The sequence below is a fragment of the Loxodonta africana genome, chromosome 8, assembly GCF_030014295.1.
Source record: "Loxodonta africana isolate mLoxAfr1 chromosome 8, mLoxAfr1.hap2, whole genome shotgun sequence".
In the NCBI taxonomy this organism is placed as follows: Eukaryota; Metazoa; Chordata; class Mammalia; order Proboscidea; family Elephantidae; genus Loxodonta; species Loxodonta africana.
Genome location: NC_087349.1, coordinates 61,904,622 through 61,932,009, shown reverse-complemented (window position 1 = coordinate 61,932,009; position 27,388 = coordinate 61,904,622). Strand labels below are relative to the sequence as shown.

The window sequence follows — 27,388 nt, the reverse complement described above, 5'->3', positions numbered from 1 at the left end:
GCACCTTGGTTGGTTCCATCTTTTTGCTATTGTAAACAGTGCTGCAGTAAACATGGTGTGCATATATCGGTTTGTGTAAAGGCTCTTATTTCTCTAGGATGTATTCTGAGGAGTGGGATTGCTGGTTCGTATGGTAGTTCTATTTCTAGATTTTTAAGGAAGTGCCAAATCAATTTCCAAAGTGTTTGTACCATTTTACATTCCCACCAGCAGTGTATAAGTGTTCCAGTATCTCCATAGCCTCTCCAACATTTGTTATTTTGTGTTTTTTGGATTAATGCCAGCCTTGTTGGAGTGAGATGGAATCTCACTGTAGTTTTGATTTGCATTTCTCTAATGGCTAATGATCAAGAGCATTTCCTCATGCATCTGTTAGCAGCCTGAATGTCTTCTTTAGTGAAGTGCCTGTTCATATCCATTGCCCAATATATAGTATTTTTTGTTATTACATACTTACAAATTGTTTTTTTTTTCTTTGACATAGTTGTTGTTTAGAAGTATATTTCTAAACATGTAGGGATTTTCTTTTGTTTTTAGAATATACTGTGTATGATTTTAGTCCTTTGAAATTTATTGAGAGTCTTTATAACTCAGTATATGGTAAATGTTTATAAATGTTCTGTGTGTACTCGTAAAAAATGTATATTCTGCAGTTGTTGGGTGAGGTGTTCTATATACATTTATTAGGTTAGGTGATTTTATCGTGATGTTCACATTGTCTTTTTACTAATTATTGTTTATTTTTTTGGCTGTTATATATTTTCTTGTCTTATCAGTTACTGCTTTTATGATTTTCTCTTTGTCTTTGGCAGTCTGAAATTTCACTATTATATATCTGGAGTGGGTCTCATTTTATTTGTCCTCCTTTCAATTTGTTGGGATTCTTAAATCTGATTTAATTCTTAAATTTTTTTCCTTTTTTTTTTATTGTGCTTTAGGTGAAAGTTTACAGCTCAAGTTCATTTCTATTACAAAAATTTATACACATATTATGTGACCCTAGTTGTAATCCCTATAATGTGACACTACGTTCCCCCTTTCCACCCTGAGTTTCCCGTGTCCATTCAACCAGCTCCTATCTCATCCTGCCTCCGGACAGGAGCCGTCCATTTGGTCTCATGTATCTACTTGAACTAAGAAGCACACTCTTCATGAGTATTGTTTTATGTTTTACAGTCCAGTCTAATCTTTGTCTAAAAAGTTGGTTTTGGAAATGGTTTTAGCTCTGGATCAACAGAGCCCAGGGGCTATGTCTTCTGGGGTTCCTGTAGTCTCAGTCAGACCATTAAGTCTGGTCTTTTTACGTGAACTTGAGTTCTGCACCACAATTTTCTCCTGCTCCATCAAGGACTCTCTGCCGTGTTCCCTGTCAGGGCAGTCATTGGTGGTAGCTGGGCACCATCTAGTTCTTCTGGTCTCAGGCTGATGGAGTCACTGGTTAATGTGGCCCTTTCTGTCTTTTGGGCTAATATTTTCCGTGTGTCTTTGGAGTTCTTCGTTCTCTTTTGCTCCAGGTGGGTTGGGACCAAACGATGCATCTTAGATGGCCGATCACTAGCTTTTAAGACCCCAGACGCCACTCACCAAAGTGGGATGCAGAACATTTTTTTTTTTTCATTTTATTGTGCTTTAAGTGAAAGTTTACAGTTCAAGTTAGTTTCTCATACAAAAAGTTATACACACATTGTTATGGGACCCTAGTTGCTCTCCCTATAATGCGACAGCACATTCCTCCTTTCCACCCTGGATTTCCTGTGTCCATTGAATCAGCTCCTGTCCCTTTTTACCTTCTCATCTAGCCTCCGGACAGGAGCTGCCCATTTAGTCTCATGTATCTACTTGAGCTAAGAAGCACTGTTTTCACAAGTATCATTTTGTATTTTATAGTTTTTTTTAGTCCAGTTTAATCTTGTCTGAAGAGTTGGCTTCTGGAATGGTTTCAGTTCTGGGCTAACAGAGAGTCCAGGAGCCATGTCTTCAGGGGTCCCTCCAGTCTCAGTCAGACCATTAAGTCTGGTCTTTTTACTAGAATTTGAATTCTGCACCCCACGTTTCTCCTGCTCCATCAGGGACTCTGTTACGTACCCCATCAGGGCGATCATTTGTGGTAGTTGGGCCCCATCTAGTTCTTCTGGTCTCAGGCTGATGGAGTCTCTGGTTTATGTGGCCTGTTCTTTCTCTTGGGCTCGTATTTTCCTTGTGTCTTTGGTGTTCTTCATTCTCCTTTGCTCCAAGTGGTTTGGGACCAGTTGATGCATCTTAGATGGCAGATCCCCAGCTTTTAAGACCCCAGACGCCATTCACCAAAGTGGGATGCAGAACTTTTCTTAATAAACTTTGTTATGCCACTTGACCTAGATGTCCCCCAAAACCATGGTCCCCAGACCCTCACCCCTGCTACTCTGTCCCTCGAAGTGTTTTGTTGTGTTCAGGAAACTTCTTAGCTTTTGGTTGTGCTGACTCCCCTTGTATTGTGTGTTGTCCTTCCCTTGACCTAAGATAATTCTTGTCTACTATCTAGTTAGTGAATTCTCCTCTCTTTCCCTCCCCACCATTGTAACCATCAAAGAAAGTTTTTTTTTTTCTGTGTTTCAACCTTTTCTTGAGTTCTTATAATAGTGGTCTCATACAATATTTGTTCTTTTGCAGGTGACTGACTTCACTCAGCATAATGCCCTCCACATTCATCCATGTTGTGAGATGTTTCAAGTATTCATCATTGTTCTTTATCATTGTGTAGTATTCTATTGTGTTGAATATACTATAATTTGTTTATCTATTCTTCTGTTGATGGGCACCTAGGTTGTTTCCATCTTTTTGCTATTGTGAACAGTGCTGCAGTGAACATGGGTGTGCATATATCTATTCGTGTGTAGGCTCTTGTTTCTCTAGGATATGTTCCAAGGAGTGGGATTGCTGGATCATATGGTAGTTCTATTTCTAGCTTTTTAAGGAAGCGCCAAATCGATTTCCAAAGTGGTTGTACCATTTTACATTCCCACCAACCATGTATAAGTGTTCCAGTCTCTCCACAACCTCTTCAACATATATTATTTTGTGTTTTTTGGATTAAGGCTAGCCTTGTTGGGGTGAGATGATATCTTACTGTAATTTTGATTTGCATTTCTCTAATGGCTAATGATGGTGAGCATTTCCTCATATATCTGTTAGCCTCCTGATTGTCTTATTTGGTGAAGTGTGTGTTCATATCCTTTGCCCATTTTTTAATTGGGTTATTTGCCTTTTTGGTGTTGAGGTTTTGCAGTATCATGTAGATATTAGAGATTAGACCCTGGTCAGATCTGTCCTAGCGAAAATTTTTTTCCCAGTCTGTAGGTTGTCTTTTTACTCTCTTGGTGAAGTCTTTGGATGAGCATAAGTGTTTAATTTTTAGGAGCTCCCAGTTATCTAGTTTCTCTTCTGGTGTTTGTACATTGTTAGTTATGTTTTGTATTCTGTTTATGCCATGTATTAGGGCTGCTGGCATTGTCCCTATTTTTTCTTCCATGGTCTTTATCATTTTAGATTTTATATTTAGATCTTTGATCCATTTTGAGTTAGTTTTTGTACTTGGTGTGAGTATGGGTCTTGTTTCATTTTTTTGCAGATGGATATCCAGCTATGCCAGCACTATTTGTTAAACAGGCTATCTTTTCCCCATTTAATAGGCTTTGGGCCTTTGTCAAATATCAGCTGCTCATAGGTGGGTGAATTTACATCTGTATTCTTAATTCTGTTCTATTGGTTTATATATTTGTTGTTGCACCACTACCAGGCTGTTTTGACTGCTGTGGTGATATAAAAAAAAAAAAAAAGTGGTGATATAATAGGTTCTAAAATCAGGCAGTGTAAGGCCTCTCACTTTGTTCTTCTTCAGTAATGTTTTACTTATCCAGGGCCTCTTCCATTTCCATATGATGATGTTGATTTGTTTCTCCAACTCGTTAAAAAGTGTGGTTGGATTTTGGATCAGGATTGCATTGTACCTGTACGTCACTTTGGGTAGAATTGACATTTTCACAATGTTGATTCTTCCTATCCATAAGCAAGCTGTGTTTTTCCACTTATGTAGGTCTCTTTTGGTTTCTTGCAGTAGTGTCTTGTAGTTTTCTTTGTATACGTGTTTTACATCTCAGGTTTATTCCTAAGTATTTTATCTTCTTGGGGGCTATTGTAAATGGTATTGATTTGGTGATTTCCTCTTCGAAGTTCTCTTTGTTGGTGTAGAGGAATCCAACTGATTTTTGTATTCTTATCTTGTATCCTGATACTTTGCTGAAATCTTCTATTCCAGTAGTTTTCTTGTGGATTCTTTGGGGTTTTCTATGTATAAGATCATATCACCTGCAAATAGGGATACTTTTATTTCTTCCTTACCAATTTGCATGCCTTTTGTTTCTTTTTCTTGCCCTATCGCACTGGCTAGGACCTCCAGCACAATGTTGAATAAGAGTGATGATAAAGGGTATCCTTGTTGGGTTACTGTTCTCAAGGGAAATGCTTTCAGACTCTCTACATTTAGGGTGATGTTGGCTGTTGGCTTTGTGTAAATGCCATTTATTATGTTGAGGAATTTCCTTTCTGTTCTTATTTTGCTGAGAGGTTTTTTTTTTTTTTTTTTAAATCGTGAATGGGTGTTGTACTTTGTCAATTGCCTTTTCTGCAGCAATTGATAAGACCATGTGGTTCTTATCTGTTGTTTTATTTATGTGATGGATTACATTGATTGTTTTTCTAATGTTGAACCATCCCTGCATACCTGGTATGAATTCCACTTGGTCATGGTGAATTATTTTTTTGATATGTTGTTGAGTTCTATTGGCTAGAATTTTGTTGAGGATTTTTGTGTCTATGTTCATGAGAGATATTAGTCTGTAATTTTCTTGTGGTGTCTTTACCTGTTTTTGGTATCAGAGTTATGCTGGCTTCATAGAATGAGTTTGGGAGTGCTCCATTTTTTTCTATGCCCTGAAATACATTTAGTATTAGTGGTGTTAACTCTCCTCTGAAAGCTTGGTAGAATTCTCCAGTGAAGCCATCAAAGCCAGCCATTTTGTTTTTTTGTTGGGAGTTTTTTTAATTACCTCTTTATCTCTTCTTTAGTTATGGGTTTATTTCATTGTTTTACCTCTTTTTGTGTTAGTTTAGGTAGGTAGTATGTTTCTAGATATTTGTCCATTTCTTCTAGGTTTTCAAATTTGTAAGAGTACAATTTTTCATAGTATTCTGTTATGATTCTTTTAATTTCCGTTAGGTCTGTTGTGATACTGCCCACCTCATTTCTTATTCGGGTTATTTGCTTCCTCTCCTGTTTTTCTTTTGTCAGCTTGGCAGTGGTTTATCGATTTTGTTGATCTTTCAAAGAACCAGCTTTTAGTCTTGTTAACTCTTTCAATTGTTTTTCTATTCTCTATTTTATTTATTTCTGCTCCAATTTTTATTATACCCTTTCTTCTGGTGTCCATGGCCTACTTTTACTGCTCTCTTTCTATTTGTTCAAGTTGTAGGGTTAATGTTTTGATTTTGGCCCTTTCTTCTTTTTGGATGGATGCATTTATTGCTATAAATTGACCTTTGAGCACTGCTTTTGTTGTGTCCCAAAGGTTCTGATAGCGTGTGTTTTCATTCTCGTCTGATTCTGTGAATTTCTTTATTCCATTCTTGATTTCTTCACTAGTTTTTGAGCAAGGTGTTGTTCAGTTTCCATGTCTTTGAATTTTTTTCCTTGCTTTTTGTGTTACTGATTTCTACTTATGGCTTTATGGTCAGAAAAGATGCTTTGTAATATTTCAATGTTTTGGACTCTGTTAAGGCTTGCTTTGTGGCCTAATATGTGTCTGGTCTATTCTGGAGAATGTTCCATGTGCATTGGAAAAGAAAGTATAATTAGCTGCTGTTGGGTGGAGTGTTGAGTATATGTCTATGAGATGAAGTTGGTTGATTGTGGCATTTAGATCTTTCATGTCTTTACTGAGCTTCTCTCTGGATGTTTTGTCCTTCACTGAAAGTGGTGTGTTGAAATCTCCTGCTATTATTGTGGAGCTGTCTATTTCTCTTTTCAATGCTGTTAGAGTTTTTTTGTTTGTTTGTTTTTATGTATTTTGGAGCCCTGTTGTTGGGTGTATAAATATTTATTATGGTTATATCCTCCTCATGTATTACATATTTTATATATATATATAAAAAATTATATATATTATTATATAGTGTTCTTCCTTATCCTTTGTGGTGGCTTTTACTTTTAAGACTTTTGTCAGAGATTAATATTGCCTCCTGCTCTTTTTTTATTATTGTTTGCTTGATATATTTTTTTTGTACTTTGAGTTTTAGTTTGTGTCTTTGAGTCTAAGGTGTGTCTCTTATAGGTAGCATATAGACAGATCATGTTTTTTTTTTATCCCTTCTGCCACTCTCTCTGTCTTTATTGGTGCATTTAATCCATTTACATTCAACATAATTACTAATGGGTATGATTTTAATGCTGTCATTTTGATGTATTTTTTTGTGTGTGTTGTTGACAGTCATTTGTTCCACTTAATTTTCTGTGCTGAGTGGTTTTTCTCTATGAATTTTCTTTTCCTCTTTCGTAGTCGTTGATTTGTATTTGCTGAGTCTATGTTTTTCTTCTTTTTTATTTTGATGTGTAGGATTGTTAGTTTTTTTGGTTGTTACCTTAATATTTAACACTGTTTTTCTAAATTTAAACCAATCTTTTATTTCTTGGTATTGCCCTGACTTCCTCTCCATATGAAAGTTCTATGACTACATTATTTAGTCCCTCTTTTTTGTTTTAATGTTGTCATCTTTTGCATAGTGATGTCTCTGTTTCCCTATTTTCAATGCTTTAGCTCTGATTTACTTTCGTGACTTGCCTATCTGGGTTGAATCATATCTGGTTGTTCTGTTCTGTCTTCTAGTCTTGGGTTGTTATCTGATGTTATTGATTCTCTAACCAGAGGACTTCCTTTAGTATTTCTTGTAATTTTGGTTTCTTTTTAACGAATTCACTTAACTTCTATTTATCTGGAAATGCCCTAATTTCACCATCATATGTGAGAGACAGTTTTGCTGTATATATAATTCTTGGCTGGCAATTTTTTTCCTTCAGGGTTTTATATATGTCATCCCATTTCCTTCTTGCCTGCATGGTTTCTGCTGAGTAGTTCCAGCTTAGTCTTATTGACTTTCCTTTTTAGACGACTTTTTTTTTATCCCTAGCCGCTCTTAAAATTCTCTCTTTATCTTTGGTTTTGTCAAGTGTGTTTATGTCTTGGTGACTTTCTTTTGGGATCTATTCTGTTTGGGGTTCAGTGAACTGGATAGAAGATATTGTCTTATCTTTCACAATATCAGGGAAGTTTTCTGCCAACAAATCTTCAACAGCTCTCTCTGTATTTTCTGTGAACCCCTCTGGTTCTGGTACTCCAATCACTCATAGGTTATTCCTCTTGATAGAGTACCACGTAATTCCTAGGGTTTCTCCATTTTTAAAAGTTTTTTTAATCTGATTTTTCCTAAAATAAATTGATGTCAAGTGCTTTATCTTTAATCTCACTAATTCTGACTTCCATTCCCTCAGTTCTGCTCTTATGACTATCTATTGAATTGTTTAATTCTGAAATTTTATTGTTAATCTTTGGATTTCTGTTTACTGTCTCTCTATGGATTCTTGCAGCCTGTTAAATTTGTCATTACGTTCTTGTATAACCTTCTTAAGTTCCTCTGTTGCTTTGTCTGTGTGTTCCTTGGCTTGATCTGCATTTTGCCTGATCTCCTTCCTGATCTCTTGAAGAGCTCTGTATATTAATCTTTTGCATTTTACCTCCAGTAATTCCAAGATCCTATCTTCCTCCAGAAGGTTTCTTAGTTCTTTGTTTTGGTCACTTGCTGAAGCCACCGTGTGATTTGGTATTGACTGTTGTCTCTGAGCTACCAATGAGTTATATTTATTTATTTTATTTTTGCTTACTCTGTCCTAGCTTCTTGTTTTGTTTCGATACACCAAGTAGACTGGTTGTATGAACTACTTTGATGATAGGCATCCTTGAAGCTTTCATGTCCTTTTGTCAGGTGGTTAAAGCTGTTACTAGGTATGTGAGCCCAGGAGTCTGTTTACTTTTCTTATGTGGATTTGGCTCAGGTGTCCACGTCATTGGTCAACAAGCGTGTGGTGCAGACTCTCACTTACAGTCCTAGATAGGCAGGGCTACGTGGGGGTAATTGGAGTAGGCACAGGTTTCTGGCTGCAGTGGGTTGTTAAGTGCTGAGCAAGGCAGGGGGCTGACAGTTACCATTGAGTGCCTGGGTGGAAGGCATGTCCCTGTTCCCTAGAGTGCATAGGAGGGTGGTTTTGCAGCCGGCCTTTGGGCCCCTAATGCTGTTGGCTGTAAGGATGGGTAGGTACCACTTATTCTCGGACCCCTGTCTCAGGTGGCTAGGTGGAGTAGGTGGAACCACCAGTCCTTAGGCCCCTGATGTAGGTAGATGAGGACCTTGCTTAAGGGGCAGGGTGGTGTCAAATGTTATGAGTCTGCCACTCCCCGTTAGCTGTTGCAGTTGAAAATAGGCTTCAGGTATATACCCTGTTGTACTGTGCTAATGAGGGCCTATGCTGTTGAAATGGGCTCACACAGGTCTAGGCAAGGACAAAAGGCATTCAACATCTGTGGACCCCTTATGCCTGTGCCTAGGCAAAGGGGCTGTGCCTGCCCTGAGTTCCTGGTTTAGGGGAGCTGGCAGATTATTTTTTTCCTTTTTGTTAATTTGTTCCATCTCCAAAGCCAGGAGAATGGTTTGGGGCACACCATGGGTCCCACTTCTGGACCAGGGAGTGCAGCAGTTGCTGAAGCTGGATTGGGACCAGAGCAGAGCAGGGAGAGGGTGGGTAAACAGGAGAGAGGTACCTCCCGGGGGTGGGGGGGCACGAGTTTTTTTGATCCCATGTGGTAGGTTAGATTCGGTGCCACTTTCCCCTCGGTTCTGCAGGCCTGGGCAGACTCTCCGCTGCTCAGTCTCTCCTGGTATGGAAAACATGTCCTGAGCGCTACTGTTTGTCTGAGCCCACGGGTGCCAGCCAATCCAGTGTGTAGGGTGCTGGCCAGGTCAGGTTTGGCAAATCCTCGCTGCTTCTGAACTGTCTCGCCTTACCCCTGCCGCTCAGTCTGACTCCTCAACTTTGTCTTTGATGTTCAGGGCTCCTAGATTGTCATATATAATCAATTCACTTGTTTTTTCTTGTTTTTCTTGTAAGAGACACCACAGAAAGCGTCTGACTACTCTGCCATCTTGTTCTCGCCTCCTAATTCTCAAATCTTAAGAAAATTCTCAGCCATTATCTCTTCAAATAAGGCTTCTGCTCCATTCACTTTCTTTTGTCCTTCTGGAACTCCATTTACATGTATGTTAGACTTTACTACTATATACTCTATAATTCTTTTTTTCTATTTTTCATCATTTTGACTCTTTGTGCTTCATTCTGGATAGTTTCTTCTCATCTTTTTTCCAATTCACTATTCTCTTTTTAGCCAATCTAGCTTATGTTAAATATGTCTACTAAGCTCTTCATTTTGGTTAATGCCTTTTTCAGTCCTAGAATTTAAGTTGTGTTTTATTTTGTTTTTTAATCTGTAATTTCAATTGTTATGCTTTCCTGTTAATGTTGGGATTTTTAAGTTTGGCTGTGTATCTCCATAATAAACATAATTGTTTTGCTGTCTTTGTGAGGCCAACCTACCATGTGAATACCTGTGGTTCTGTATTTGTGTAGCTCTCATGCATGATATCTACTGTACCTGGTTTTATTTCATTGTGTGCTGGTTATTTCATTTGAAAAAAATCGTAGACAAAATAATTCAAAGCCTAAGATGATATCTTCTTCCAGAGAGGATTTTAGTTTGCTTCTGCCAAGTATCTGAAGGTACTAACAATCTGATATTAATCCAATTTCAGGGTATATAAACATTTAATCAGGAACACAGAAATCATACCAGTTTAATAGAAAGGACTTAATATAGGGAGTATTGGGGAACTAAAAAGGTAGAGGGGGACTGCAGTAATATAGAAATAGCAAATAGAGGGAGTAGCTACCATCCAGGAGCCCTGGTGGTGCAGTGGCTAAGCATTTGGCTGCTAACTGAAAGGTCAGTGGTTTGAACCCACCAGCCACTCTAGGGGAGAAAGATGTGGCAGTCTGCTTCCATAGAGGTTACAGCCCTGGGAACCCTATGGGGCTGTTCTACTCTGTTCTGTAGGGTTGCTATGAGTTAGAATCGACTTGATAGCAAAGTGTAACATTCCTAGGGCTGAAGAAACAAGAGAAGAGGTTGGTTTATTAGAAGCTACAAGCTTGGAAAAGGGACCTTACAGAGTAGGGACCCAGACCTCTGAGGAGGCGTGATGCTCAGTTGGTACAGGTACCTCAGAAGTCACGCAGATCTTCAAAGTCAGGGTACAGCCCTGTTCTTACAGAAAATGCCCCATTCCTTAAGACATTTTACTACCACCTATTGGAAAATTGCCATAATGTTCTGAATTCATTACAAGACACTTTAGTACCACATGAAAATCTACAATGTCCACATGTTAATGGCACCCTTTAGGTGTGGCACATTCATGCCACTGGTTCTCCCCTTTCTGTCTTCCAAAAATTTTCTGAGTTCTATCATTACCTAATGTCTCATCTCCCATTTTCTTTGATCTCTTTTACTCCTATCCACCATTTTAATGTGATCTCAAGAGTAACAGACAATAAGTGCATGCAGTAATAAACCTTAACTAGGAATCAAATATAAAATTAGTTTATTATAAATATATTTTTATATTTATTAAATTATTTCTTGTAGAGTAAAATATTACTCTCTACCCTATACTCTCTATATATTAAGCATTCATTTGCAATTTTGAAATCTTTATTACATCTCTTCTTTTAATATCAACATTTTTTTTGTAGGTTCAGAGGAAAAAAAATTAAACATGAAAATTAAAATCAAGTTACAATCTTGTAATGATATAAAACGTATCTGCAAATAAGATGTCTGAAGAAGAGGATACTTCAGAAGAGCTAGAGGATGTCAGTAGTCAATTTAGTCAAGAATCTAGATCACAGTCAACTGAAGAGCCTGAATTTATTAATGAAACATCAGTTTCATTAAATGAAAGCTCTGATAACCTGGAAGAGAAACTTTCCAACCAGAGCTTTGAAACACCTCCTAGAAAGGATACACTAGATTCCACAACTTCCTCTGAAAATAAGTCTGAGACAAATGAAGAACTAAAAAAAAAAGCTTCAAGTTTCTGAAACAAGTACTAGAGATGGCAGCTCAGAGTCAAAAACAGAAATTTTACAAAGTCTATCATTATCAATAACTGAGGCAACTGAAGAATATCAGTCTTTTTTTAACCACCTACCTCTTGACACATTAGGAAAAAGTAGTGCAAACCTCCCTGAAGAAAATGAGAAAGAAACTGACTTAGAGTCAGATAACTTTACAGTTAACCTTGAGGCCAAAGATTTACAAGAATTCCCTAATGATATTTTAAAAGTCAAATATGTGAAGTATTTATATTTAGACAAGAACCAAATAAAAACTTTTCAAGTAGACTCAAGTGATCTGTTAGGACTTGAAATTCTATCCTTGAAAGAAAATAAGATATCATCACTTCCATCTGAAATTCCTGTACTTTCTAATTTAAGGATATTAAATGTTAGTCACAACCAAATATCACACATCCCTAAAGAAATATCGCAGCTTGGGAATATCAGGCAACTCTTTTTTAATAACAATTATATTGAGAGTTTTCCTCCTGGCTTAGAAAATCTTGGAAACTTAGAAATTTTAAATTTGGCTAAAAATAAGTTAAAACACATACCAGAAACTATATATAATTTGAAAAACTTGAGGATTCTCAGTTTGGAATATAATCAGTTAACTATATTTCCTAAAGCTCTGTGCTTCCTTCCAAAGTTAATTTCACTAAACCTTAATGGAAACCTGATAAGGAGTTTGCCAAAAGAAATTGAAGAGCTTAAAAATTTAGAAAGCCTTTCACTTGATCACAATAACCTTACCTTTTTGGCTGTGGAAATTTTTCAATTGCTCAAAATGAAAGAACTCCACTTGGCCAACAATAAATTGGAAGTTATTTCATACAAAATTGGGAATTTCAAGGAACTCAGGATTCTTACACTGGATAAAAACTTATTGAAAGAAGTATCAGAGAAAATTTCCCACTGTATAATGTTGGAATGCCTTAGTCTTAATGATAATGAATTAGTAGAACTTCCTAAGAATATCCACAAGCTTAAAAATTTAAGGACACTCCATGTAAACAGAAATAGTATATTAAAAATAACGGAAGATATCTCACATCTTAATAATCTGTGCAGCCTTGAATTTTCAGGAAATGTAATCACAGATGTTCCCATTGAAATAAAAAACTGCAGAAAAATGACTAAAGTTAATTTGAGCTATAACAAAATAATGTATTTTCCAGTGGGACTGTGTGCTTTGGATTCACTTTATTATTTGATTTTTAATGGCAATTATATTTCAGAAATACCTGTGGATATATCTTTCAGTAAACAACTGCTTCATTTAGAGTTTAATGAAAACAAACTCCACCTATTTTCTGAGCACCTGTGTTCCCTTATTAATCTTGAGTACCTGAATCTTGGTAAAAATCAAATAAGTAAAATTCCACCATTTATTTCCAATATGGTATCACTCCATGTACTTATTTTATGCCACAATAAATTTGAAACTTTCCCTACAGAATTGTGTGCTTTAGAAAATTTGCAAGTACTTGATCTTTCAGAAAATCAAATGCAGACAATCCCTTCGGATATCTGTAACTTAAAAGGAATTCAGAAATTAAACTTTTCAAGCAATCAGTTTGTATGTTTTCCTATTGAATTGTGTCATCTTCAATCACTGGAAGAGCTGAATATAAGTCAGATAAATGGGAGAAAGGTAAGAGACCGATATGTTGGGCTTTTAGAGGAAGGAGGAACTGGAGGGGATCACAATCTAAGCTTTAGTGTATGTGTGTGTGTGTTTTAAATTTAGCTGGTATATTTTATTTTTTAAAGGATGGAATTTTATTTTCTAAATATGGGTTGCAAATACGCTTCATGACACAAAAGCTTTACAGGAAAGTGTTAAAATGAAATACCAAGCAATTAAAGCTAGCAATTTTTTGAATTTTTAAAATTTCAGTTTAATTATAAAAGGAGTTTTAAAGTTATATTTACATTTTACAATGTAAAATTATGTTACATTATTGTAACATAGACACATTACAGAAAATTTGGAAAACAGAGAAAAGAAAAAAAAAATTATCCCACAGGCACATCATGGTAATAAAACTATTGATTGTATGTTAGTAAAACTTCCTTCTAGTCTTTTTCTTATAGACAGTTTTAAAAAGAATGCACTCAATTTTAAATTCTTCGTTTTCACTTAATACTTAGTAAACACTTCTCCATGATATGGGTTAATCTTCCCAGTATTCATCATAATAAATACATGATTTATGTAAATAATCCTCTGTTGTTAAGCATTTAGGAATGTTGTTATTTTTCATCATCATAAATAATGCTGTAATGAACTTCATAAATATGGCCTTTTTCATATTTTAGACTGTTTCCTTGGGAGAGTTTCCCTAAAGAATTGGTGGATCGATGGGCATAAGCATTTTTATGTTTAGCATTTCATTTTACTTAAACTCTAAGAGTGAAATTTATGGGAATAGTTTTTTTTTTTTAATTAAAACATTACTGATTGATAGTGAGATCTCAGTAAAGTAATAAAGAGAGCACAGCTGTCATCTGGCTAGCTTTAATTTGATTAACAGGGTCTGCGATCAAATAGTTTTGGGAAGTACTGGGTTCTTAGAGAGTCACAGTGAACATTAGTGTGTTAAAGACTCTAAAGTCCTGCACTAAAGAAACCAGTTTACCTCTGCTTAACCCATATTTCCCAGGTTTATTTGAGCTTTAACCTAATGCCACCATACATGTACAGAAAGGCTACTTCAGGGAATACTTGCTTAAATAGATGAAATAAATACATATGTTTTAAAAGTTGTTTTTGTACAAAAAGACACTTTTTAGTTTAATTCTACATTATAATCATCAGGTACTACTTCGTTGGCTGATTTATAATCCTCTCACTTTCTCTTCCTGTACCTTAATTGTAGATGTCTCCAAGGCTATGTGTCCTTGGCTGTCTCTTCTCCTTTCTGTTACCTTCTTTCTTGACATTAGCATACCCATCACCTGCACGCACATGACCCCCAAATCTACAAACCAAACCTGTTGCCGTCAAGTTGATTCCGACTCAAAGTGACCCTATAGGACAGAGTAGAACTGCCCCAGAGGGTTTCCAAGGAGTGGCTGGTGAATTTGAACTACTTACCTTTTGGTTAGCAACTAAGCTCTCTAACGACTATGGTGGAATCGCCAGGGCTTCTCACTCAACATAAACCCCAAAACCAAGCCCATTGCCGCCAAGTTGATTCTGACTCATAACAACCCTATAGGTCAGAGTAGAACTGCCCCATAGGGTTTCCAAGGAGTGGCTGGTGAATTCAAACTCCCAACCTTTTGGTTAGCAGCTGAGCTCTTAACCATTGTGCCACCAGGGCTCCACTCAACATAAATGCCATCGAAATTCATCCATGTTGTGAGATATTTCATGGATTCATCATTGTTCTTTATCGTTGGGTAGTATTCCATTGTGTGTATGTACCATAATTTGTTTATCATTCATCTGTTGATGGGCAGTTAGGTTGTTCCCATCTTTTTGCTATTGTGAATAAAGTTGCAAGCAACATGAGTTTGCATATGTCTGTTCATGTGACGGCTCTTATTTCTCTAGGGTATATTCCTAGGCGTGGGATTGCTGGATTGTATGGTATTTCTATTTCTAGCTTTTTTTTTTTTTGTACTTTAGGTGAAGGTTTATAGAACAAACTAGTTTCTCTTTAAACAGTTAGTACCCATATTGTTTTATGACATTGATTAACAACCCATGACGTGTCAACACTCTCCCTTCTCAACCTTGGGTTCCCTTTTACCAGCCTTCCTGTTCCCTCCTGCCTTCTAGTACTTACCCCTGGGCTGGTGTGTCCCTTTAATCTCGTTTTGTTTTATGAGCCTGTCCAGTCTTTGGCTGAAGGATGAACTTCAGGAGTGACCTCATTATTGAGCTGAAAGGGTGTTCAGGGGCCATACCCTCAGGGTTTCTCCAGTCCCTGTCAGGCCAGCAAGTCTGGTCTTTCTTTTTGAGTTAGAATTTTGTTGTACATTTTTCTCCAGCTCTGTCCGGGACAGTCTTCTGTGATCCTTGTCAGAGCAGTCATTGGTGGTAGCCGGGCACCATCTAGTTGTACTGGACTCGTTCTGGTGGAGGCCATGGTAGATGTGGTCTGTTAGTCCTTTGGATTAATCTTTGGACTAGTCTTTGGACTAAACTATTTTTAGTTTTCTTCATTCTTTCTTGCTCCCGAAGGGGTGAGACCAGTGGAGTATCCTAGATGGCCACTCACAGGCTTTTCAGACCCCAGACGCTACTCACCAATGTAGAATGTAGAACGTTTTCTTTATAAACTATGTTATGCCAGTTGAGCTAGATGTTTCCTGAGACCATGGTCCCTATAGCCTTCAGCCCAGTAATTTTGTTCCTCTTTGGATGTGTCTATGGAGTTTCCTCTATTTCTAGCTTTTTAAGGAAGCACCATATCATTTTCCATAGTGGTTGTACCATTTTACATTCTTGCCAGCGGAGCATATGTGTTCCAGTCTCCCCACAACATCTCCAATACTTGTTATTTTCTGTTTTTTGATTAGTGCCAGTAATGTCCAGGTGAGATGGTATCTCAATGTGGTTTTTGGTTTGTATTTCTCTAATGGCTAATGGGAATCCCTGGTGGCGTAGTGATTCAGAGCTGTGACTGCTAACCAAAAGGTCAGCAGTTTGAATCCACCAGGTGCGGCTTGGAAACTTTATGGGGCAGTTCTACTCTGTCCTATAGGGTCACTATAAGTCAGAATCAACTCGATGGCAACGTTTTTTCTTAATAATGGCTAATGATCGTGATCATTTCCTCATGGGTCTGTTAGCCTCCTGGATGTCTTCTTTGGTGAACTGTTTGCCCATTTTTTTAATTGGATGATTTGTCTTTTTTGTTGTTGTTGAGGTGTTGAAGTATCTTACAGATTTTAGAGATTAGATCCTTGTCGGATATGTCGTAGCCAGATTTTTTTTCCTAGTCTGTAGGTTCTCTTTTTACTCTTTTGGTGAAGTCTTTTGATTAGCGTGTTTGATTTTTAGGAGCTCCCAGTTATCTAGTTTATCTTCTACTGTTTGTGCATCATTAGTTATCGTTTGTATCCTATTTATGCTGTATAGTAGGGCCCCTAGTGTGGTCCCTGTTTTTTCTTCCATGATCTTTATAGTTTTGGACTTTATATTTTGAATTAGTTTTTGTGTATGGTGTGAGGTATGGGTTCTGTTTCATTTTTTACAGATGGACATCCAGTTTTGCCAGTATCATTTGTTAAAGAGACTGCCTTTTCCCCATTTAATGGACTTTGGTCCTTTGTCAAAGATCAGCTGACCATAAGTGGATAGATTTACCTCTGAGTTGTCAATTCTGTTCTATTGGTCTATGTGTCTGTCTTTGTACCAGTACTAGGCTGTTTTGACTACTATGGCTGTATAGTAGGTTTTGAGATCAAGTGGTGTGAGGCCTCCTACTTTGTTCTTGTTTTTCAATAATGCTTTACCTATTTGGAGCCTCTCTCTTTTCCATATAAAGTTAGTGATTAGTTTCTCCATCTCATTAAAGAATACCGTTGGTATTTGGATCGGAATTTATTACACCTGTAGATCACTTTGGGTAGAATTGACATTTTGAAAATGTTGAGTCTTCCAATCCACGAGCATAGTATATTTTTCCATTTATGTAGGTGTCTTTTGGTTTCTTGTCAGGATAATGTCTTGTGTGTTGGAAAGGCCATTTTGCTAAACCTGTTAGGGTGGGGATGAGATGCCCAAAGGATTAATTTATATAACAGCAAATGGTCATTAACAGTCATCTGAAGAAAATGGGTCCGGTTAATCACAGGGCTTTTATTTTGCTAAGTGAAGGATGCCCAACAGTAGTCTTCCTTCTACAGTACTTCTATCTTCAGACAACTGTCAGGTACAGGTAGTCCCTGACTTATGACGTATTTGAGTTATGATGAACCACACTTATGACAGTCAAGATTCTGCTGCTACCTGATAATGCCCCAGGACTCCTCCTCACCTAGATGATCTACATCAAGATATGAAAGTGGTGTATTTACCTTCCACTACAGCCTACAGCCTATGGATCAGGGTACAGGTGCCTCTTTCAAGGCATATTATCTGTGGACTACATTTGCTCAGGCAATAGTTGCAACAGATGGAGGTATGGTAACATTACTCAATTTCTGTAAGAATTATAATATTCTCCAATGTTATCCAGAACATTGCATCTTCCTGGGAGGAAGTTAGAGAGAATGCATGCAGGGGATTTGGAAAAATTGCTGAGTTATGTGAACACTCTCCGAGCATTTGATCAGGATAATATGATGGAAAAGATTGATGGAAAATCTTGATATCATCTATGCTCATAGATCACAAAGAAGAGGAATTGATAGATCAGGACTGAATGGATTTTCAAGAGGAAAGAAATGCTGAAGAAAAAAATAATGAAGAAGAGGTAGGAGAGAAGTTGTCAAAAATTTTATGGTGAAAGGATTAGCTGAAGTTATTCCCAAACTAAACCAAGGGCTTCAGTTGCTTGAAAACATGGAAGCAAACACTGATCACTTTGCTAAAGTTGATAGGCAAATTCGGGAAGCAGTGAGATGTTACTGAGAAATATGTGAAGAAAAAAAAGAAAAGGACCATACAGAAAACTCTCAGTAATTTTCTGATTAGAAATACTATCCTCATTCCCAGGAATAATCCAGATGGTTCAGAACCTTCTACCAGTGGGGTTAATACCACAGCTGACAATATGCCAATGTTGTCCAACTCTTCAACATCAGAGTAAATTTTTATGATTTGTGTATTTTTTATGTGTGTATTAAAATATATATGTAAGTTTATATGTAATGTTTACAACCCCAAAGACAAATAAAGATCAGATTTATAAAGATACTGATAATAAAAGGCAATAAAAATGAAAACTAAAAAAAAAAAAAAAAATAGAGGTATACAACATATGTCAGAACCAACTTTCAACGTAATCGTTGGGATGGAGCCCCCGTCGTTGAGTCAAGGACTACCTGTACTTCCTCTATAAATGCTGAGCAAGTGATTAAAGAAAATTTGTTTGAAGGGGTGTCAAATTATGGACCTGCCCACCTGTCGTGATCTTACTCCTATATCATAGGCCTTGCTATCAAGTCTTGCTAGCCTGGTTTCGTGCTTATTCACATATATCTCCTTCAGCTTCCCATCACTTCTCTTTACTGGTCAGTTTCTCACTGGCCATTTTTATGCATGATATTTGCCATGCCTTAAGTGTCTTGTACCTTCTATTCATTCCTAAGAGGCTATTCAAGTCCCACCTTTTACACAAAGCTTTCTTTTAGTTCTCTGATTTGTACTGATCTACTTTCTGTATACTTCTATATATCTGTTACTACTAGTAGCCTTTATTTTGGCATTTGATTATTTACTGCCTTATGCTTTCTTGATTTTTGCATGAGTGCATTTTGTTTCCTGAACTAAATTTTAATCTCCTTGAAGACAGGAGCCCATACACTTCTTTTATATCTTGAAGTATGTCAAGTACAATATCCAGCATGTACCTTATTGGTTGGTTGATTTCTGAGGGGCCCATATATTCTAAAAGAGCCCTCGTGGCACAATAGTTAAGAGCTCAGGCTGCTAATCAATCTGGTGGCAGTTCGAATCTACCAGCTGCTCCTTGGAAGCCCTATGGGGCAGTTCTACTGTCTCCTACAGAGTTGCTACAAGTTGGAATCAACTTGAGGGCAATGGGTTTGGTTTTGGTTACATATTATTCAAAATCTTTCTAGTTCATTCACAGAATTTCCTTTATTTCAAAAGTCACTTGTAATGGACTTATTTTCTCTGAGCACACATATTTCTCCTTCACCTTAGCAAAGTATTTTAATTCCTTCTATTTGGCAACACTTTTTATACTGGGGACTTTTATTTGAGGTCATATTGCCAAACTATGTTATTTCCATTCTAAACAGTTTTATTGAACATTTACTCAAAATGCATCCTGCTTGGGAGCACATACACAGAAAGTATGTGTCATTTAAGAATCCAAGGAAAACATAAGCAAATAATAAATGATAATAATCACTAATTGATGAGTGTAGGAATGAATAATATGGGACAGAGCAGTTTGGAAAGACTTCAAGGAGGAGAAGAAACCAAAATGTGATCAGATTTGGGGAGGGAGGCAGCAGGAGGTAGCAGAAAAGTGATGAGGTGGCAGTGAACACCAGTGTCGGGAAAGTGAGGAAAGCAGATTAGCAGGACTCAGGGCTGAACTGATAGCATTGGCCATAGTGGGGAGTTCCTTGGATACCACACAATATCTTGTGGGTTTTAGATAGGAGGGGTGTGACTAAGAAATTGTGGCATAATGAAAATATCTCCTTTCTAAGATAAAAATATCTTTTCTTTTAATTTTAAAAAAAGTTTTAGTCATATAAATCATTATTAAAAGTAAAATTATTTAATCTTTGTTACAGTTAACAAGACTTCCAGAAGAACTGTTTAATATGATTCAACTTAAAGAACTTGATATCTCAAATAATGCAATCAGAGAGATTCCAAGGAATGTAGGGGAATCGAGATGTTTGGTTAGTTTAAACGCATGCAACAATCAAATAAGTTGTCTGCCACCATCTTTTCTATTTTTAAATGATCTCCAGCAACTAAACTTGAGTGGTGAGTGTCAAGCATAATCAATAAGCATAATTAAAAAGTAGAGCATTAGTGTCCAGGTTGTGGATTTTGCTGGCAAGACACAGAATAGCAAACAGTCAACACAATGCATTAAGTGCCCATTGGAAGGAGATGACTCTGAGGTTTAGAAAATAAAGTCCAGCTTCCGCCCTGGAGGCTATAATCCAGCTCGAAGCTGAACACATTTTCTTTCCTGTCTTCTCTGCCTATACCCAGTCATTCTGTATTTCTTCTGTTTCTGAGTGGGACCTCACCCCCCTTGTACATGCCTAGGCAACCTCAGGTCTACATTTTCTCTCCTTCCCTTTTCTGCTTGTTTCCCTAATCCCACTTCCATACCCTACAATATTCCAATACTGTAATCACAGTATTTTAAAAAGTAAATCACTCACTCTAAAGATATCAGAAAAGATTTCCTTGACCACAACTAGACTGATATTTTTCTTAATTTTTGCTAAGAAATATTTCTAAGTTATAGGAAGAACAGAAAATAATAAACACCTATGTATCCACTCCCAGATGTAAAGGATCTTAATATTTTGTTGATATTGAGGTTTTTTTTTTAATAAGAAACAAAATTATAGAGTTGAAATTTCTTTTGTACCTCTCTCCAAACAAGAAGCAGCCACTATACTGAAATTGGTATATATCTTTTCCATCCATATTTTATACATTGTGCATGTGTGTGTGTATACATAAAAATGTAGTACTATTTTGAGTTTCTTAAGCTTTGTTGAATTGTATCATACTTATATATCATTCTGTAACTTGTTTTTTTACTTATTATAGTTCAAAGATTAATCCACGTTAATATATACGTTCATTTTAAATGCTGTATAATATTCAATTATATGCCTAAACAATAATTAATCTGTTATTCTGTTGATGGACAATTAGGTTGTTTCCAATTTATTTGCTATTATAAACATCCTTGTATGTGTCCCTGGTATACATCTCCTTGAGTTTTTCTAATGAATATACTGTAAGTAGAATTGCTGGGTTATGTGGTATGTAAATGTAGGGATGTAAATTTTCAACTTCAGCAGATTTTGACAGCTTATACTGAGTTCACTAAGACTATATGAGAGTTCCTATTTCCCATATCCTTACCAATTCTTGATATTAACAGCTGTTTTTGTCAATCTGATTGGAGTGAAACCAAGGGAAGAAAAAAATCTATTAATTACTAATAATAGAAATGAAGTTGAAATGTCAATAATAACTCCAAAAAAATAATTTGGGTTTAACATAATGTCATGAAAATATACACAAGGAAGTCACTTGGGTAGGTTTCCTTGGGCCATTCGTAAAATTCCGCTTGTGGTTTTAATAATTTTATCATCAATTATCTGCAGTTGAAAATATGTAAATTAATGAAGAGTCGCTGTACAGATGCATAGAGGGTTAAGAGAGTACATATACTTGGGAATGGTGACTGGAAGAAGTATTGGGAAGGTAATTGGAGGGATAGGAGGATTTAGGTCAGGATCATGCCTGAGAAAACCTACATGCTCAAAAGGGGGAAATGCTAGTCTATGCAATGGGTAAGTAGATATTTGTTTATCTACTACAGAGAGAAGCCAGTTGATGAGACAGAAGAGAGGCCATTTAACATGTGGGCCACTTTCCTCATAATTTGCAATTATCCTCAAGGAGAAATGAGGATCAGGCTCTTAGTTTATGAAATGTCTTAGAGTGACATGATGAGAGAGGCCTTGGAAGACTCAACTTTACAACTCTATCTTTGCTTGGAAAGAAAGGGAAAGACGAAAGGTTATAAGTGCAATGCTTAGCTTGAAAACCTGATGCATACAGTGTGTGCATAAGGTGAGGAAGATCACTGCTACAATGATAGCTGTGAAAATAACGGGGGAAAATGGGGCATATTTGACTGTTGTCGCTGAGCCATCTACAAGCTATTGTATTAGTTTATTTTATTTTTGCTTACTGTATCTTAGCTTCTTTCTTTGTTTTGTTTTGATATACCCAAATGGGTTGCTTGAGTGGGCTAGCTTGATTATTTTCACCTTTGGAGCTCTGACATTGTATCACGAGACGGCTAGAGCTGTCATCAGGTATATCAGTCTAGGAGTCCATTCACTTTTCTTGTATGGATTCAGCTCAGGTGTCCAGGTAGCTGATCATCAAGTGTGTGGTACAGGCTCTGTCCTAGAGTCTTAGAGGGGCAGGGGTGATTGGTGTAGGTACCAGTATCTGGTTGCAGCAGGGGGTCACGCTCTGAACAAGGCAGGGGGCTGAGAACCACCCCCCAAGTATCTCTGAGGAAAGCGCATCCCTCTTCCCTAGAGCATGCAGGTGGGTGAGTTCTGCAGACAGACCATGGGTACAAATGGGGCATATCTGAAGGTAATAGAATGGAAGGACATAGGGAGCGTGGTGGAATGGGAAAATAATTTTATCACTCATGATTTTGAGGAGGAAATTTTCAATTATGTTTGATCTTTCACATCATTACTGCACAAACAGTTGGGTTTATGGGATTATATCCTTCAGTTGGAAGTAGCATTTATGACCTTGTTAAATTGTTTTTAGAAAAATCCATCATTTCTATCCATAGCAATGAATGATTGGAAATTTTTTAAAGTACCATTTAAAATGTCACCAAAAAACATGAAATAGGTATAAATCTAGCAAAATATATGTAAGATCTGTATGCTGAACACTGCAAACATTGATGAAGTTACTCAAAGAAGACCTAAATAAGTGGAGAAACGCATAGTGTTCATATATTGGAAGACTCGATATTATTAAGATGTCAGTTCTCCCCAAATTTACCTCTAAATTCAACTCAATTCCAGTAGAAATATCACCAGGGGTTTTTCTTTCTTTCTTTTAAGAAAACAATAATTCTAAAATTCATATCAAAATTCAAAGGAACCAGAATAGTGGACCCATTTTGAAAAAGAACAAAGTTGAAGGATTCACTCAACCTGATTTCAAGATTTATATACAGTGCTTGCTTTGGCAGCACATATACTAAATTGGAATAATACAAAGAAAATTAGCATGGTCCCTACACAAAGATGACATGCAAAAAAAAAGAAAAAAGATGACACGCAAAACTTGTGAAGCATTCCATATTTTTGCAAACTTTAGGGCTAGAGCATTGTGAAGCATTGGCTATGGTTAGGAAAGCTGGAATTGAAACGGGAGATGAAGAAGATCTAAGTACACCAAATGAAAAACGGTTGGGTCAATTGGTAAAGGAAAAGTATGATACAAATTTTTATACTCTTGATAAATATCCGTTGACTTTAAGACCTTTGTATACCATGCCTGATCCAAGAAATCTTAAGCAGTCCAACTCGTACGATATGTTTATGAAAGGGGAAGAAATATTGTCAGGAGTTCCAAGAATTCATGATCCTCAACTGTTAACAGAGAGCCTTACATCATAGAATTGATTCAGAGAAAATTAAGGCTTACATCGATTCTTTCTGCTTTGGAGTGCCAGTGGAGGGACTGGGTTGGAATGAGTGACCACGCTGTTTGGGGGATTACACAATGTTCGTCAAACCTTGATGTTCTACCATGATCCTAAACAACTCACTCCTTAAAAAAAGCTGTGCTTTTCATTCTTTCCAGTAACCTGCTATTGATCAGGCTGTACCTTAGGCACTTAGAATATGCAACAGAATAAATGTCTTATCTAAAGTGCTACAATTATTTTTGGATTCAGTATAGGTTAATTTAAAAGAAATTTTTATAATTTCTGGACGTGTTTCAGTAGAAAGTGCTTGAACATTTTAATAAGAAATTCATACGATTATATTGAAAATTCATATTCCATTACCACAGTAAATGTTAAAAGTTTTAAATAGTTAGGATTATGCAATTTTTTTTCTTTTCTATATTACAGTGGCCACAGGATTAAGGTCTTAAATTTTCAATATTTGACCTTTTTTTTTTTTTTAAATTACGACATTGAAATAAGAATGGTTGGAGAATATCTGAGATTTTTGTGAATGTGTAATTGGCTTATCATGGAAAATTAGAATATATCCATTTTTAGAAATTATGCCCAGAAGTCATATAAAGCAGGGAAATCATATAAAGCAGGGAAAAATACTGGTTAGAAAACAAAATATTCAGTATAATATTGTTTTAAATTGCTATATTCTAAACTTGAGTTTTAATAAAATTTTAAGGTTAAAAAAAGACATACAGTAGTGAAGACAGTCTGGTATTAGCAAAAGGATAGACATATTGATCAATGGAATAGAATAGAGAGCCCAGAAATAGACCCACACATACAGGATCAATTGAGTTTTTACAAATGTTCAAAGGCAATTCAATGGAGAAAGGATGGTTTTTTCAACAAATGGTGCTGGAACAACTGATGTCCACATATTTAAAAAAAAAAAATGGAGGTGAAGAACTTTATCCACATGGCACATCATATAAAAAATTAACTCAAAATGAGTAACAGACCTAAATGTAAAACCTAAAACTATAAAACTAGAGAAAAACATAGAAAATCTTTATAACCCACAATCCAGAAATAAAATTAATTGAAACATCGGATTTCATAAAAATTAGGAACTCCTGCTCTTCAAAAGGCACTGTTAAGCGGGGGGGGGGGGGGGGGGGGGGCGGGGTCACAAGCTTGAAGAAAATATTTGCCGAATACATAAAAATCAACTGTTAAAGTTCAGTAGTAAACCCATTTAGCCATTGAAAGACGCAGCTGTCTCAAGCAGTAGCACCGGCATCTCCTGAGACTGCTGCTTTGAACATGGCTTTACTTCTTTCGTACACCTTCCCAAAGGAATAGCCTTCCTTTTACTCCACGTGTTGGAGTAGGTTACTGGGTGCCAGGGCAGGCCAACCACCATACAAGGTGTCTTTGGGGAAGAAGGCAAGAGAAGCGATTGGGAACAAATCTGGAGCATGCGGGCGGCCAAGCACGTGTCCTCTCTCTGCGACGGGGCTGACATCCACGAAACCCTGCGGAGGCGCGGAAAAGCGAGCAAGTTCAGAGGAAAACTAGGAATTGGGAAAGACTTGGGCTACTCGGAGTAAAGAAAGCGAGAAATATCACAGCTAAATGTTAATTTGAGTGTAATGGTTGAAGCAGCTGCAAAGAGATTGGAATGACACCCCTTCGTTGGTGGCCCGTTCTGTAGGGTCCTAGGGGAGTTGGCTTTGGAAGTAAAAGACCAGAGGTGAATTTCAGAGGGCCGAATAATGAGGAGAGTTGTCTCCTTTAAGCGTCAAATTAATTTATTCCTGCCCCTCAGAAGTACCAACGTGGAAAAACAGAGCCAGGTTTTATCAGTATCCCTGCAATGATGGAATCCTAAGACTGGAAGAATTCTAGCCGAACTTGTGATACCATTCTGTCTCCCTCATCCCCTTTCCTACCATCGTCCAATCATCTATTTTCCCTCCTACTTCCCTACCCCACCCTCCATAATTACGTATCCGATGCCGATTAGAAAATGGAGTATTATGAAGCTTCAGTTTTATTTGTTCTTTAAAAGAGAGGGAAAGCCCTAGCTACTAATAAACGTCTTTTAAGCCTAGCGGTGCTTGTTACAAGCCTTGGACTTGTCCCAGGTACCGATATCTTTAAAATTCCACACTCTTATTGGTCCACCTAAACCGTTTTAAATTAGAAAAAGGTAAGAAACCCACCGACTGCAGGCTTCTTTAGAAAGGTATTCGTTGGGATAATAAACAGAAACCTCTAAATATTTTGAATTACTTTTCCCCCATTCTCTCTTGTCCTCCCCCAAGAATGTGTTTCTGTTTCTCTCAAAAATGTTACTGCTGAATGGTTTAGTTAGGAACATGGTCTTTAAAGATACATTTTCAAAAAATAAGTAAATAAATTATAATATTGTCATGTATAATATTGGAGTATATGTTGATTGGGGGCAGTAGTGGTTCAAATTAGGACTTCTGAGATCCAGGATTATGCAAACCTTTCTGTTTTGAGGGAAAGAAGGAAGCAATACTCCATATATGCTGGGAATATATAGCGTGTCAGACTGCCAGATCTGTGAGAGACCTAATGCCATACATGGAGAAGCCACCCAAATATTTGTTTTTATTTGACTTAGAAATAAAGATGTTTCAGCTGAAGGAAATGTTGGCATGATCTGGGTGAATCTGAGTAAGGTTTTTTTCTGTTGAAGATAGGAATTAATAGATATACAGGAGAAAGTAGAAACAGGGAACAGTCATGCTGGGAGGACAGGAAAGGAAACATAATTTGAGTATAAAGGTTGAGGCAGCTTCAACACTTAAGTACAGAATTGCAGGTATTTGTAGTGAAGTAGCTAAGTTTATTAAGAGCTTGGCTGCTAACCAAAAGGTCAACAGTTTGAATCCACTAAACCACTCCTTTGAAACCCTATGGGGCAGTTCTACTCTGGCCTGTAGGGTCTCTATGAGTCAGAATCGACGTGAGGGCAATGGGTTTGGTTTTTGGTTTAGCTTAAGTTTATAAACTTAAATATAGACAGTACAGGGCAGGAATTTGATATAGATGTCTTATTCAGGGTATACATTTTAGATGAAGATTAAAGGCTACAGCCTTCAGTATGGATTACACCTCAACATAAAGAAAACAAAAATTCTTACAACTGGACCAGTAAGTGGAAACCTTGGTGGTGTAGTGGTTAAGAGCTACAGGTGCTAACTAAAAGGTCGGCAGTTCAGATCCACTGGGTGCTCCTTGGAGACTCTATGGGGCAGTTCTACTCTGTCCTATAGGGTTGCTATAAGTCGGAATCAACCCGATGGGTGTGGGTTTTTTTGGTTTTGACCAGTGGGCAACATCATGATAAACGGAGAAAAGATTGAAGTTGTCTAGGATTTTGTTATACTTGGACCCACAATTAATGCCCATGGAAGCAGCAGCCAAGAAATCAAATGACATATTGCATTGGGCAAATCTGCTAAAAGTCCTTTTTAAAGTGTTAAAAAGCAAAGATTTCACTTTAAGGACTGAGGTGCACCTGACCCAAGCCATGGCATTTTCATTCGCCTCATATATATGTGAAAGCTGGACAATAAATAAAGAAGACCAAATATGAATTGATGCCTTTGAATTATGATGTTGGCAAAGACTATTGAATATACCATGCATCGCCAGAAGAACGAACAAATCTATCTTGGAAGAAGCACAGCCAGAATGCTCCTTAGAAGCAAGGATGGCGAGACTTTGTCTGGCATATTTTGGACATGTTATCAGCAGGGACCAGTCTCTGGAAAAGGGAACTCATGCTTGGTAAAGTTGTTGGTCAGTGAAAATGAGGAAGATCCTCAATGAGATGGACTGACACAGTGGCTGTAACATTGGGCTCAAGTATAACAACAATTGTGAGGATGGCGCAGGACCAGGCAGTGTTTTGTTCTGTTGTACGTAAGGTCGC

The 27,388-nt window shown here is 37.1% G+C and overlaps 1 protein-coding gene and 1 pseudogene across 1 annotated transcript in view; both read left to right on the top strand.

The window, feature by feature from the left end:
* LRRD1 (leucine rich repeats and death domain containing 1) overlaps positions 1 to 27,388 on the top strand; it is a 64,260-nt gene that overhangs the window by 27,618 nt on the left and 9,254 nt on the right. Inside the window, 3 exon segments of the mRNA XM_003407153.3 lie at positions 10,949 to 11,272; positions 11,274 to 12,968; positions 19,769 to 19,967. Coding sequence (XP_003407201.1) covers positions 11,030 to 11,272; positions 11,274 to 12,968; positions 19,769 to 19,967 — 2,137 coding nt within the window. The 5' untranslated portion in view covers positions 10,949 to 11,029.
* Positions 22,959 to 23,073, top strand: LOC111749789 (U6 spliceosomal RNA; annotated as a pseudogene).